General features: G+C 39.5%; 2 protein-coding genes across 2 annotated transcripts in view; both read right to left on the bottom strand.

Annotated features, from left to right (window-relative positions):
- bend3 (BEN domain containing 3) overlaps positions 1–664 on the bottom strand; it is a 6300-nt gene extending 5636 nt beyond the window's left edge. Inside the window, exon 1 of the mRNA XM_037694735.1 lies at positions 449–664. The gene's annotated coding sequence lies outside the window, so the exon portion shown is untranslated. The remainder of the gene's footprint in view (positions 1–448) is intronic.
- Positions 665–6817: 6153 nt separating this feature from the next.
- pdss2 (prenyl (decaprenyl) diphosphate synthase, subunit 2) overlaps positions 6818–14653 on the bottom strand; it is a 39850-nt gene continuing 32014 nt past the window's right edge. The window contains exons 6-8 of the mRNA XM_037694739.1: positions 14058–14189; positions 13134–13169; positions 6818–7571 (exon numbers count right to left, since the gene is read on the bottom strand). Coding sequence (XP_037550667.1) covers positions 7416–7571; positions 13134–13169; positions 14058–14189 — 324 coding nt within the window. The 3' untranslated portion in view covers positions 6818–7415. The remainder of the gene's footprint in view (positions 7572–13133; positions 13170–14057; positions 14190–14653) is intronic.

The raw sequence follows: 14653 nt of genomic DNA, 5'->3' as shown, positions 1-14653 counted from the left end.
GATTCCTCATTAGTCAAAAAAATTGCTTTTTGATTTACATTTATGAAGTTGTACTAATACATATCTAAGAGAAGCAAATAAAAATAAACATGGCAGTCAAAAGTTTGAGACTCAAAAGGATAAAATTGTCCGGCCAACAGGGGCCCACCAATGTTTAAGGGGTGACCAGTGCCCCCCCTTGTTGCGCCCCTGCTCATTGGGTTTTGTAAAAGGGAAAGGGGGGTCTCCATTTACAACCAGCTACTTCCTCATTCCTCCACCCATGAGCGTTTTGGACCGAGCCACAGCCGAACCAGCCGAGCATTGCTCCTCAAACGTCCTCGACAAGGTTACGGTCCGCCTCGCGCTCAGTGCCGTTTATTTAATGTTCGCGAAGGATGTCCCCCACGAGCTCTTCCTCTCTGGGTAGATTGACGGTAAACGCGCGTGAGCGGCGGCTGGAGCTCACCTTTTCGCTTCCGTGTCATCCTTCAGGGCCGGTGGGGGAACGCCGGGTGCGTCTGCGGAGTGTCGCGGTAGTTTATCGGGAGGCGATTTGCCGTCTTGTTATGAATGTTTTTTATGTTGTTGTTGTTTTTTTTTCCGCTTTTCTCGCTCGTCTTCTCGGCCGTCTCGCGTGAAGTAGTGACGGAAGCAGCGCGAGCCCTGCTGCGTCGCGCTTCCCCGATTCGGTGGGAGTTTCGGCTTTTTTTCGGGAGCCGCATCTTGTGGCTCAGAGCACCTAAAAAAAGAATCAGTTCTTTTCGAGTCCCAGTTGGCCCTTTACTCAGAAGTTACAAGTCCGACTTGTGCTTTTATATGACAGTTTTTGATTTTTTATTAATGAACAAAGAATAAAAAATAAAAATGTCACTGCATTTGGCCATTGCTAAACAATGGGGCTGTTATTGAACCCCATTTCTGCCACTCTGATAATAAAACAAACTTTATACAAAATTATTAAAATTCATAATTATGACTTAAGCGGGTAAATATAATGGATGGATGGATGACTTTATTCTAATTAAAATGAAAAAATATGTTATGGCTATGATTTAGCATGTGACTTATTTCAAATTCTAGGTTTGAGACAGTATCTCTCAGTGGCAGTCAGGGTAGATGAGGTGGAGTCCCACCTATTTTTTATTTATTTGCCCCAGAAAGTAGTTCCTCCTAATAAACAACGTTAATTACATATTTACTGAGTATGCTGTGTAACTATTCATTCAACCTTTATTTATACAGGTTATTCTCAGTGAGCCACAAGGACTCATTTACAAATGAGGCCTGTTTTAAACAAAGAACAGAGATGAGTTACAGACAATAGACAAGCATATAAAATGCAAAGTAAATAGAAAAAAAATGATACTAAAACGAAACAAAAGCAGCTACATTATAAAGCAATGTAAAATACTAAAAACAGGAACATGTCTGCATTGGTTTATGTTTTAAATTTACAAATTTTTAAAATTTACACATTAAACCGGCAAATCTAGCTTGTTGCCAGGTGATAAATTGCCAAATTTCAACAAACTATGATGAGTTTAATAATAATATTCACTTTACATGTAAAAACTTCCTAATTTGGACTAATTTAGCCAGCATATGTGGCTTCTGGTCACAATCTTGAGGTAGTTCTTTTAATTAAGACTTAAATGATTATTTTACCCTATCATAGTGGTGGAACTGTGCTTCCATAGTTGAGCAATCGTTAAGGGAGATGAATACATAAGCAATGTTTAAAAAAATGCTTTGATTCTTGTAAATGAATCGTCACTTTGAGCTTGCTCAGCCATGACGGCACACCTCAGAATAAACTTAAAATGTATTTAATGCATTCACAAGTTAAATCTTTTTTTAAAAACAGTTATAATAGCTAAATAACAAAGTTGTAGAAAAGTGACAAAATGTATGTTTTTGCTCACCGTCTGGTGAATTTTTTATTTGTTTGGAATTATTTTTTAAAGTTTAGTGCAGTTTTATGTCAGTAGTTTTAAAATAGTTTAATTATTTCATTTAATGAGTTGCATGTTTTAATGTTTTGCAACCAAAAATGTATTATTTTTGAAATAATATACACTACATTGCCAAAAGTATTCGCTCACCTGCCTTGACTCACATATGAGCTTAAGTGACATCCCATTCCTAATCCATAGGGTTCAATATAACGTTGGTCCACCCTTTGCAGTTAGAACAGCTCCAACTCTTCTGGGGAGGCTGTCCACTAAGGGGCCAAGACCAGCTCCTGAAAAACAACCCCACACCATAATCCCCCCTCCACCAAACTTTACACTTGGCACAATGCAGTCAGACAAGTACCGTTCTCCTGACAACCGCCAAACCCAGACTCGTCCATCAGCTTGCCAGATGGAGAAGCGCGATTCGTCACTCCAGAGAACGCAGCTCCACTGCTCTAGAGTCCAGTGGTGATGTGCTTTACACCACTGCATCTGACGCTTTGCATTGCACTTACTGATGTATGGCTTGGATGCAGCTGCTCGACCATAGAAACCCATTCCATGCAGCTCTCTGCACACTGTTCTTGAGCTAATCTGAAGGCCACATGAAGTTTGGAGGTCTGTAGTGATTGACTCTGCAGAAAGTTGGCGACCTTTTCGCAGTATGCGCTTCAGCATCCTCTGACCCCGCTCCATCAGTTTACATGGCCTATCACTTTGTGGCTGAGTTGCTGTCATTCTCAAACACTTCCATTTTCTTATAACACAGCTGACAGTTGACTGTGGAATATTTAGGAGCGAGGAAATTTCATGACTGGATTTGTTGCATAGGTGGCATCCTATCAGTTCCACACTGGAATTCACTGAGCTCGTGAGAGCGACCCGTTCTTTCACCAATGTTTGTAAAAACAGTCTGCATGCCTAGGTGCTTCATTTTATACACCTGTGGCCATGGAAGTGATTGGAACACCTGAGTCTGACCATTTGGATGGGAGAGCAAATACTTTTGGCGATGTAGTGTATCTTAATGCTATTGAGTGAAGTGTGTGGAAGGGTTTCTGAGGAGCTGCCAGGACTACAGAGGACATCAAATGGACCACAGCGCCCCCATGTGTCTAAAAACTGAAGCTACATGTTAATGACCTCAGGTTTCAGTCTGATTTACCTGGAGAGTCTTCTGTGTGTCTATCTGTTTTTTCTTATAATTTTGGGACCTTTTTTGGTATAATTACCTCTCTTGGCAATACGAGTAGTCCTTAAGGAGATCAAAACCCGACCCTGATGAGGTGGAACATCGTTTTCGGGTCATGGGTTAGTTAGGGTAAAGATCCGGATGATTTGTATTTAAGGTGTTACAGGTTTTGTCTGCTCACCTGTTTGCTATAAATCAAATTAGAACCTTGTTATCCATCAGTAAACAAACCAAAACATGAAACTCAAAAGGTCAAAGGTCACCAAGCCCAGACTTTGCAGTTAAACACTTCTGACACTCAGACGGCAACTGGCAGCGTCTCGGGGAAACGATCAAAGCAGAAACTCATGAATTGTCACACTGATTCGTGAGATGTTTCAGAAAGACGTTGTTAAGCAGGTCTTGAGCTGAGCCTAAAGTCCTCTGATATCAGACGCCCCCCCCCCCCCCCCCCAAAAAAAAAACATACTTCTGTTAATCACTGGACCCTTCACGCGCCCGACGCTCCGTCTCCACAAATATGTCGATGATATAACAAGACAACGTGTGGCTCTCATTATCTGGCTAATGAGCTGTCTCCATGGCGGCCTGATCCGTCAGCCAATGAAGCGAACAGCCTCTGAGCGGGAGAACGGGGGCTTCATGTGGCCTGGGGTCAACCGAGCGGCGGCTTGGGATGAGGGGCCGGCGTGCGGCACTTAACACGGGGAAGAGCTCGTTAAAGTGTCATTTTTGGCCAATATGCTCGTCAGAGTCGAAGAGGCCAATCAGCCATACTGTTCCCATCTCAGGCGAACGACTTTCATCCATCACTGTCGACTCTATGATGACATTAGCAGGTGTTTACTGATGGGCCATTCAGAGGAAGACAAATGGAGGCTCCAACGGCCCCCCCCCACACACACACACACACTCTGATTCACTCAATTTTACACACAGGTTGACTCCTGCAGGAAAAAGGCTGCAGCAGAGCTGATCTTGAAGCAAAACGTCACCGGTGATTACTCACAGGGACTCTGTGCACTTCAGATTGAAGACTGAGGATTTAAACCTGCAGAGTTAAATTATTTTCAGGTTTCAGAGGTAATAGAATCGTTGAACTTGGTCAAACGTCATAAAGGGAGCAAAAAGAAGCATGACGAGCAATAAAATAATCAAAAAAGGAATAAATCGTTGGTCTTAGTCCACAAATAAAGCTAATGCAGGTTCTGGCATCCATAAAAAGTTTCTTAATCAGGAAAAGTGACTATCTGAAAATACATTTTAAGCATTTTCATCGCTTCTGGACTGAATTTTTTAACTTGACACTACAGGAATTAAAACATCTTAATAAAAAAAGCTAATGTTAAAGATAAATCCTTTATTTGGTAAAAAAAAACAACCATTTACTTTAAAGAAGATGCTTTTTTTAATTCAGAAGTTGTGAATGTTAAAAGGAAAAACAGTTGTAACAGCGTTTTCACTTCAACTAATTTAGTCCCTAATCCAGTCAAATAACCATTTTTTCTCTTTACGACAAACAAAACAATAAAAACAAGGAGGTACACACAGACTTACGAGGCCCATCATCTTTAAAAATAGTGCCGATTAAAGAACAAACTCTAAAATAATGACTAATCTTATTTATACAGCCAACCAAAGATGATTGATAATTAAAACTAAAAACGGACAAATATTCTTTTATTCTCCATATTATTAGTCAGGAGCCAACTTTACAGGGAATATTTAGTTAGATAGGTATGGGTAAAACTAGGTATTTAAATTGTTTAAATAATTTAAAAAAACAATTTAATTTGATTAACAAGTCCACTGTGATGGTAAAATCCAAGATTCTTCAGTTTATCTGCAGGAAAACAATCAGAAAATCTAAACCAGAGGTGCATTTTAAAAACATCTGTTTATCTGACTAAATATTGCTATTTATTTGGGAAGTTTGTTGTTTTCAGGGAGATCTTCCTTTGTGGTTTCAGAATCTCCTCACAAACTTGAGATTATTTGTAGAATAAGGTTCAAAGACCAAAATGAACCTTAAAATGTAATAGTTTGAGTGAAATTTGGAATTACCGTATTTATCGGACTATAAGTCTCACTTAAAACCCTTTAATTTTCTCAAAAATCGACAATGAGCCTCATAATCAGGTGCACCTTATGTATTAATTCTGGTTGTGCTTACTCACATCAAACTGATTTTATGTGGTTATTGTGAATGAGTTGAATAAAGTTTGATTTATCTGTTTAGTTTCGTTTAATGCACCTTATCGTCCAAAAAATACGGTACACCTCAACCGGGAACCCTGCTGTTCCTCCACTTGTGTTCTGGATATAAACCTCCAGCTTTGCCAACTTTCAGGATCCAATAAATTAAAACTGGAAGTAAACGCAGAGCCCAGTTTCTGCTGGGCGGCGTGTAAAAACGGACAAAACTTTAAATTTTTGATTCACGAGAGATCCCAATCAGATGAACGCTGTCAGCAGCTTCAGCCACGGAGAAAGTTTTGTTTAGCGAGCGTGTTTGTCATTCAGGCCAAGCTTCTCTCATGGTTCGGTCCTTTTAATTTTCCATGTAACTTTCCTCATGTCCCCTCACGGCGAGGTTGAATATTTCATTAGGAGCCCGAGGTGTTTCTAGGCCCAAGGAGCTCCTCGCAGGAAACCAAAAAACAGAGGATGAAATGGACGTACAAGCCAGCTACAGCTACGTTCCTTCAAATCCACCCTCGCCTTCGATACATCTCTGCCTTTTTGTTTCCTGATCGTATAATTAAATCTCACGAGCAAGAGGGTCACTTTAAAAACTGGTTTACTCCCAGTAAACGGCTCCATGTAGGTGTTTTCCTCCACTGCTCTACAGCTTTTTCTTTTTTACAGACAAGAAAGGAGTAAATTACTGTTTTCCTCACGTCTTAAATTGCAAAGTTGTGCAGCAAAGTTTTGCGGTGGGAGGCCTGGAGACGTAAAAACAGCAACAAGCACGCAGAACGGATGCAGAATAGCAGGAATTAAAGACACGACGAGCCATAAAGGCAAAAATTCAAATGAAAATATGACAAACAACTGAGGGATCCAAGTTTTTTAAAGAAACTGGGACACCGTCTGGGGGTCAAATGTAGAAAACGTGCTGCTAGAAAATCAAATGTGTTACAGCGTTTGAGCAACAAGAGACTCATCGAACTGTTCAGCCAGAAAAATCAGGGAAAATGCTGCTTTCACGCCTCTAAAACCTGGAAACGACTCCCGAAAAGTTAAATATCTTGTTAAATGTGCTCTGACGTGGCACGAAAATGACCTTAGAAATGACTTTGGCCTCTGTTTGAATGCACAAGGAAGATCAACTGCGTAATAATCCTGTTCGTCAGAGGAAACAAGTAAATAATTTATAGAAAAATCCTCTAAAAACATATTTTTTGGTTGAGAATCTGAACAGAAATGTGTGAAAACCATCAGTTTATCCAAGATGAACTTTTTAAGATGAAGCAGGAAAACAACCCTTAAATGTGACAAACTAAAGCCTAAAAAAAGTGAATATTGTTGGATGAAGTTTGATTAAACCTCTAAAAACAGCCGAAGCTTCATCAGAAACATAAAAACTGTTAATAGAAGAGAAGACGCAGCGATCTCAGTTTTAACCTTTATTTTGTACATTTTGAATGATTTGATCACCTGATCTGTCCTTCAGGTGCGTCCAGGACGTGATGGGCAGCTGCCGGCCCCAGTGGTTTCACACCTTGGCTGAGCCCCCCGCCCTCCGCAGACCATGGGAAACCACAGGCCACCAGGCTGGCGCCAGGCTGCGCGGCTCAGAGCAGGGCAGCCGGCCCAATCAATACCTCTGCATTTCCTGTCCATTTGCTCAGGTCTCTTCATTAATAATTACTGCTCGGTGGAGCTTCGCTGCGCTCGCTGGCTGGGGCCGAGGAGAGAGGCTGAGGTGACCTTTCCACGCCCCTGGGCCCACTGGAACCACACACCCGGTCCTCCTGATTCCCGTGAGGTTTTCTTGTCTGGGGCACCAATTTTTCACGATTAAACTGGCGTCCAGCAGCTCCAGTTTCAATTGGGACAAAATTTGAAAGAAGTCTGTTTGTTCCAGATTCTTCAAGGCGTCTTAAACGATGCTCTCCGCTGTGTGCGCTGATAAGAAAAGGTGACGATAAAGGCCTGGTGCGGCGGAGGGGGAGCATCAGAGCCGAACAAAACATTTGGCTTCGTGCTCAAGTGGAGTGTTTGCGTTTGATGAGCCACGGTTCCTCCAGACACACATTCCTCTGTTTATGTGTGTGTGCGGGTCAAAATTTGGCGATGGCGGAGGCGATGTTCTTCAAGGCGGACCGAGCCTCCGAGGAGGGGAAATCCTGGATGGCCTCCAGAGCCTTGTTGCTATGGTAACAGCACAAGTCCACGGCCGAGCTCACGCCTTTCTCCGACTTCACCGCCGCCAGAAGCTGCAGGGAGATGAAAACACATTAGCTTGTCACGTCAGCGCCACCGTCGTCCAGCTGTCAGCGTAACAAAGTGAGAGAAAAAAAAAAAAAAGAGCCAGAGGAAAGGGCGGGTCGTTTAATTACAGGAAAATAAAATAAAATTTTAAAAAGTAGAGAATTTGCATTTCCTGCGAAAATGTAGAGTGAATGCTTCCTGCTTAAGAATTTCAAGGAAACAACTGAAAAGTAGCTGAAAATAGCAGAAAATAGCTTAAATTATCAGAAGGAAGCAGAATGTGCACAATTGTTCCTAATGTAATGGACTGCCAGGCTGCTGCCGACAAACTGTTGATGTGACAGTACTATGTGTTTGGGTTTGCTCTCAGCTACCATTAGACCACATTTCAGCTGAATAGCTCTAAAAATGCCAGCGTTATTGTATTTTTTCCTTTTTAGCTAAGGCAGCCATCTTGGATTTTTGATTTGGATGCAGTATGTGATTGAGAACGTTCCCAACATCAGGCAGGCCACCTCCCGTCCTCACTTCAAATCTCTGCTAAAAACACATCTGTTCTCTCAGGCATTTCACACAGTGTAAATTGATCTAGTGGTTTTTTTTTTAACTGTGACCCTATGTTTTAAATGCTTTTTATTAATTCTTCAGTTATTATTATTAGTGTATATATATATATATATATATATATATATATATATATATATATTTATATCTTTTTTTTTTTTCTTTGTCTCTTTAATTTTACTCTCATTGATTGTTGTTGTTAGGCACTTTGATAACAGGTTCTGTTTTAAATGTGCTCTATAAATAAAGTTGACTTGACTTATAACCTCAACAAATTTTAGCTCTGTATGTGTAAAAATGGCTGAGTCAAATCCATTCAAAAGTAGTGTTGGCGGCCATCTTGGATTTACGATTTTCATGCAGCATTTGATGGGAAACATTGCCAGCTACAGTATCATCACACCAACTTTCAGCTCAATATGACTAAAATTGGCTGATTTACAGTATTTTTGTCCTCTTTTGCTAAGGCGGCCATCTTGGATTTTTGATTTTCAGTCAAGAGTCTATTAGGGATCATTGTCAGCTACTAATTTGCCAAATTTGCGCCCAATAAGGCTTAAAGAAGAAAAAAGAGCACAAAGAAGTGATATTTATCTGGAAAAAGCCAAAATTAGTCAAAAACAGCTGAATAATAGCTAAAACAAGCAGAAAGAAGCTTAAATTAATAGATGGAAGTCAGGAGAGCAAACAGCTGAACGTTTTGATTTACAATTTGTTGAAATAGCACAAAACCTGTGGGACGAGTTAGATGCCGAAAAACATACAGAATAGTTAAAACAGGAAAACAATAGTGTGAATGCTTTGCGTCGTTTGGATGCTGCTTCTGGCAACACCGAAGGCAGAGGTGGAAGACGACTACAGCATCTACGATTTGATTATAATTTGTATTTGTACCGAAAAGAGTTGTGGGAGTGAGCAAAAGATTAAGAAGTGTGCGTGACATCAACTGTCAGTTAAACGTTTTGTGGAGAAACTGCGAAACTAAACTGCGACTGTGTAGAAAACCATGAAAGATATCAAAACACTCGTTTAGGTACGAAAAGTCCAACTTTCTGCGACACATTAAAACTTTTGATGATGTTTCTACGATGAAGCACATCTGAGCTACAGAGCTCCTAACAGGGCTGTTTTCTCCTGCAGTTTCACCAGAATCCCATCCATCTCCATTCTTCTTGGCAAATTTATTGCACTTTACTAAAATAAATCACAGCACGCCATTCCTAACCAAGCCGCGTGCTTCGGCGTATGCTTTATTTTAAAGCAGCGTGACAAGATATAGGCGTTATTTTCAGCCGGATAATATCCTTGCTTGTGTTCTTTTGCACGGACTACTTTAAATTCCAGTGAATAGTTCGACTTTAAGAACTTTTATTAGCTTTAACTCAAACATGCTGGAGCAGAGGACTCCAAGTCAAAGCAGCAGCTTTAAGTTTGTAGTTCGAGTGAGTTTTTGAGTGTTCTTGTGCGTTCCTGCTGCCGTGCCGGGACATCTTTTTTTGCTGAGGGCGTTTTGCCTCATGAATTCTGGAGGTGGAAAGCCCCGTAGGCCTTCCTTCAAGAAAACCAAAATAAATATATATATATATATATATATATATAAATAAGAGAACTAAAATAAAAAAATAATAACTGCAAGTGTCAAACTCTGAAACATCCTGCCTGCTTATTTATTTACAAAAAGGCTAGTTTTGCTCATGAATTTCACACATTCCTGTCTGCTGAGCTCCCTGATGTTTTTATTCCCCACGCTCCTCCGTGCACATCCCGTTCTTTTTGCACGAGGTCTGCCAAAACCCTCAAACAGGCTCTGATCGCATCGATATTCAGGTGCTGCTTTTTAGTACACCTTCAGGTGGCGTTCGTCGTAAAACAGAATCGGTCGTGAAAAAACTGTATTAATTTGACCCTTTTTTAATTGTCGTGATTTCTCACTGCTTTGTCCAGATTTCCAGCGGGCTTGATCAAACACAGGAAGTTTCCTTTGGGGTTTTTGCAGCGTTTTCACTAATATTCCAAGGAAAAGTTGTGCTACAAGAAGTAAAACCGAGTCGTTGAAGCAGCTTGATGTCGGAAATTAAACTCCTTCTCCTCTTCATCCTTTTACTTTAAACAAAACGTTAAAATATAAAAGATATCCATGAGCCAGATCACTCAGCGTCGCTTTATTGTGTGAACGCTTATGAAGCATTCACACTATTGTGAGCCATTTTTCTTCCGTATGTTTTTCGACATGATTCTCGTAGTTTTCAAGCTACTTCAACAAATAATAAATCAAAATGTTCAGCTCTTTCAGGACAATTCTCCTATGACGTTTGGTATTGGTGCAACTTTAGCTTTTTGAAATATTTAGCCTTTTCTGCCATTTTTTTTCCTTAAATGAAGTGAACTCATTTTACATCCTTTAAATCTTTAGATCTGTTTACAACCTTTTACTGCTCCTTTCACATTTTGTTTAGCTCCATTCAGCTTCTTTGTGCAAATTTAATTTTTTTCAGCTAATTTCAGCTGTTTTGTGCTCCTTTCAGATTCTTTCTAATTACAATATTTTTGTGCTTCTTCTAACTTCTTTCTGCAAATTTCAGCTTGTTATGCTCCTTTCATCTTATTTCTCCAAGAATCAGCTACTATTTCAGCTACTATATAGCTGTTTTTATGCTAATTAAATTTATTTCAGCTAATACATTTTTTGCACTCATTTCATCTTTTTTCAGCCTAATTCAGCAAAAATGTGTTTTCTCCACTTTCTTCTGGTAAATTAAGTGTCTTTCAGCTTTTTTAGCTACTTTTCAGCTGTTTGTGCTAATTTCAGCTTTTTACAGATAATTTCCACTTTTCTGTGCTCATCTCTGCTTCTTTCAGCAAACGTGTTCTGCTTCTTCTGCTAATTTAAGCTTGGTTCTAACTTTTCAGCTACTTTATTAACATTTTTTAGCTAATTTCAGCTGTTTTCTGATAAATTCAAGTTTTTTGTGGTAATTTCTGCTACTTTCATCCTAATTAACTTCTTTCTGCTAATTTCAGCTTGATATGCTTCTTTCAGCTTTTTTTCTGCTAGTTTAATCTTTTTCTGCTATTTCAGCTACTTTTTAGATGTGTTCTGCTAAATTTAACCTTTTCAGCTAATTCCACATTTTTTAGCTCATTTCAGCTCCTTCCACTTCCTTCTGGTAGTTTAAGTTTCTCTCTGCCTTTTCAGCCATTTTTTTGCTAATTTCAGCTTTTTTAGCTAATTTCTTAATTTTTGTGCTCATTTCTTCTTATTTAAACTTAATTAAGAAAATATGTGTTCTTTCTGCTTTCTTCTGCTAACTTAGGCTTGTTCTTCCATTTCAGCTACATTTCAGCATGCTTGTAGCTACGGTAATTTCAGCGTTTTTTTCAGCAAGCTCTCCAGCAATAAGCATTCACACTGCATTTTCGCAGGAAATGCCATTTCTCTAGTTCATTTTGTTTTTATAATTATTGTGGCAATCTGTGAAAAACGATGTGCTTATTTAATGCAAGCAGATATGTTTTTTATTTGTCTGCTTGTTTTTTGTATTACCGTTTAAAACATACTAACAAAGTTCTGCTCCTCTTTTATTTAGTCGGCTTTAAGATTGAAAAATGAGCAACATCCTGGCGTCCTCTTTCAGGTGATTTCAGAACAATAAAAGGCTAACAGTTGCAAACTTCTACAATCCAGTCTGACAAGAGTTCACTTCTTTAGTCGAGCTCATATAAGATGCTTGAACGCAAAAGGGTCCAGGTGAGGACTGGGGAGCAAAATTTGAACTTTGAATTAGGCCTGTCACGATAAAAAATTTTGCTGGACGATTAATTGTCTCAGAAATTATTGCGATAAACGATAATATTGCTTAAAAATTGAGAATAATTAGTAATTATTGTCAAATTTAAGAAGAAATGTTGTTTAATTTGTTTTGCATGTACAGCAGCAGTACCTTTTTTCAACCATCGGATGGAAATATAAGACTGAACCGAAGGATGGATAGTGAGGGAGTGAGCAGCGTGTCTCTAAGAAAAATGGAAGAGAGGCCCCTTGACGTGACATGGGCTGTCTCTCTCCGGTTCTCAAAATGGTGGACGCCCAGTGTGGTTTGAGCTCTTTAGCATAGCATTTTTCACACAAAGCTTTTAATAAAAAAATCAGTAAACAGGTTCTCAGCTTCTTTTTGTAGAGAAAAATCTTTTTACCCGAAGGCACAATTTTGGACGGTTAAAATGGATTTTAAAGAGAAAGGAGAAAGGGAGGGGTCAGTGAAGAGAACTGGAGTTGAGCCTTTTGTCATCCAGTGTCTTCAGTAGAAAGAGAGACGAAGAAACGATAAAGCTGATAAATGAAAACGAGGTCGATAATTTTAATTTATCATGTGATTAATTGATTTATTGTTTATCGTGACAGGCCTACTTTGAATTAGTCCGTTTCATTCTGTTGACAGAAAATCGGAGCCCGTCTTTAAAATAAACAGTTACTTTGACGTAGATCAAATCAGATCTTTTCATTTGTTAATAAATACAGAGCTAGTTTAGCTTCAATTGCTGTTGAACCAAAAAGTTTTAATTTCCCTCTCGTGTCCTCCGACGAGCCTCCCTCCTTGTCACCTCTCGACCTGCTCATAAACTTCTCTCCCCTTTTCGTCTGAAGGAGATTCTCTCGCAAAGCCTCTGTCTCAGAGTCTCGGCGTCTCCTCCACAAATAGGCCTCGGTAACTAATCCGCCCCGCTCCGGTTTCAGACGGGACCAGATAACCCCGACACCCACAGACCCCTCCTCTGTGGCTTCAGTGTCTCTCTGCGCCCCGATCTGTCCCATCACGCCATGACTTTGGAAAGCCGATTTCTCAGTTTGATATAGATTACAGTCAGAAGACGTCCCGTTTGCGTCTGACGGTGCTCGAAAAGTGTAAAAAAAATAAAGGGAAATAAAAATAAGACAAAAACAAAAGATGCCGATTGAACAACTTCCTGAAAATGTTGGGGAATATTTGAACTTCTGAGCTTACCTTGGAGTAATCCAGCTGGTTTCTCAAAGTTTTAGCCTTAACAAGAAAATAGAAAGATGCACAATGAGCAGATTTACGATAATATCGTGAATGGTGAATGATAAAATTACTTTGTCTACTTATAATATTCCAAAACACAGGGATCAAACAGATTTTGTGTTAAAACCTCAAATTACAATAAAAAAAATGTAACAAAACACAAATAGAAGTAGTTTTATGACTTTTCCTTTTTTTTTTTTTAGCTTTCTGTTGCTCTGAAAACAGATTTATTTCTAGTACTAGTCTTAAAATAATCAAAACTATCTCACTTCCTGGGCCTTTTTATAGGTTATAATGTTAGTAAATAAGAAAAAACAAAGAATTTATTTTAAAATAACAGATATTTTAGGATTTTAGGGTGTAATATTAAAAACTACCGGTAAACAGGCGTAAATGATGTGGTCGTTTTAGTGACATCTAGTGGCAACAACTTAAAACTGCAGCCAACTGAAACCATCGCTCAAACTACAAAACCACGACAATATGAAGAAAAGTTTTAGATTTGCAATCATAGAGGTGAATTATTGTCTATTTTTTAACATAACTCTACAAGTGTACGCTTTTGCAAACTTAAACTAAGAATTTTAGTTTCTGAGATTTATTAATGATGACAAATTCTCAAAGCTTTGCTCATAACGTATTTTTTCTTTCACTATTTTCTCTGTTTGTTTTTGTTTCTCTCCAGCTTGGTGGTCACTTTAATCTTTGTGTTGACTCTCAAACTGATTAAATTTAATTTAAAGTCTAAATATTCTCTGACCCATGCAGATTCTTTGATGCACAAACAAGGTTTAGTTTTAAAAGCTGTTCGTCTCACTCAGTTATTTAAATATTACTTCAATAAATTAACTCAGATCCAAACCAAATATAGATGTTTTTTTGTACCTGCTGAAGCTGCTGATGCCATTCCTCTTTGCCGACGATTTGACGGTGGAGGACCACCGGTGCCGCGCTCAAACTGAACGACGTCAGGTCTCCCGACCCGCTCTTCACAAATGGCTGCAGGTCGAAGTTCAGCTGCAGGAAACAAAAGGAGTCGCTGACACTTCTCTGTAACTTTCAGGTGATAAATTAAAACCAAAGCAGAGGTTAAATAGTTTTCTAAAAGTCCACATTTTGCCAGCCTACGCTGGGAGAGGTCCCGCTAATGAGCGGCGAGGTGAACAGTTTGGTGAAAGACAACCGGCCTGATAAGGATGGTTCTCCTTCAAAGACCTCATTTCTGGTCCCTGCATGCTGAGATTCCCTGCAGCTGCCCGTCTGCAAGCCTCGGCAGCTGCAGGGAGCCTCGGCAGGGGAGGACCGACCACTGCAGCCCAGAGAACGCATCATTATGGACGGGAGCTCAGCTGAAACCCCCTAAAACTTTAAAAAGTTTGTGTTACACGAGGGTTTACTTTAAAACACCCATCTTGATTTCACTGTTTAAGTCCATTTCTGTTTAATCTGAACAGTTATATCACCCTGTCCCCCCCCACCTT

This window comes from Nematolebias whitei, chromosome 21 (assembly GCF_014905685.2).
Source record: "Nematolebias whitei isolate Nwh7 chromosome 21, NemWhi1, whole genome shotgun sequence".
Taxonomy (NCBI): domain Eukaryota; kingdom Metazoa; phylum Chordata; class Actinopteri; order Cyprinodontiformes; family Rivulidae; genus Nematolebias; species Nematolebias whitei.
Note: the sequence above shows the minus strand (reverse complement) of the source record. Positions and strands in the feature narration are given on the sequence as shown.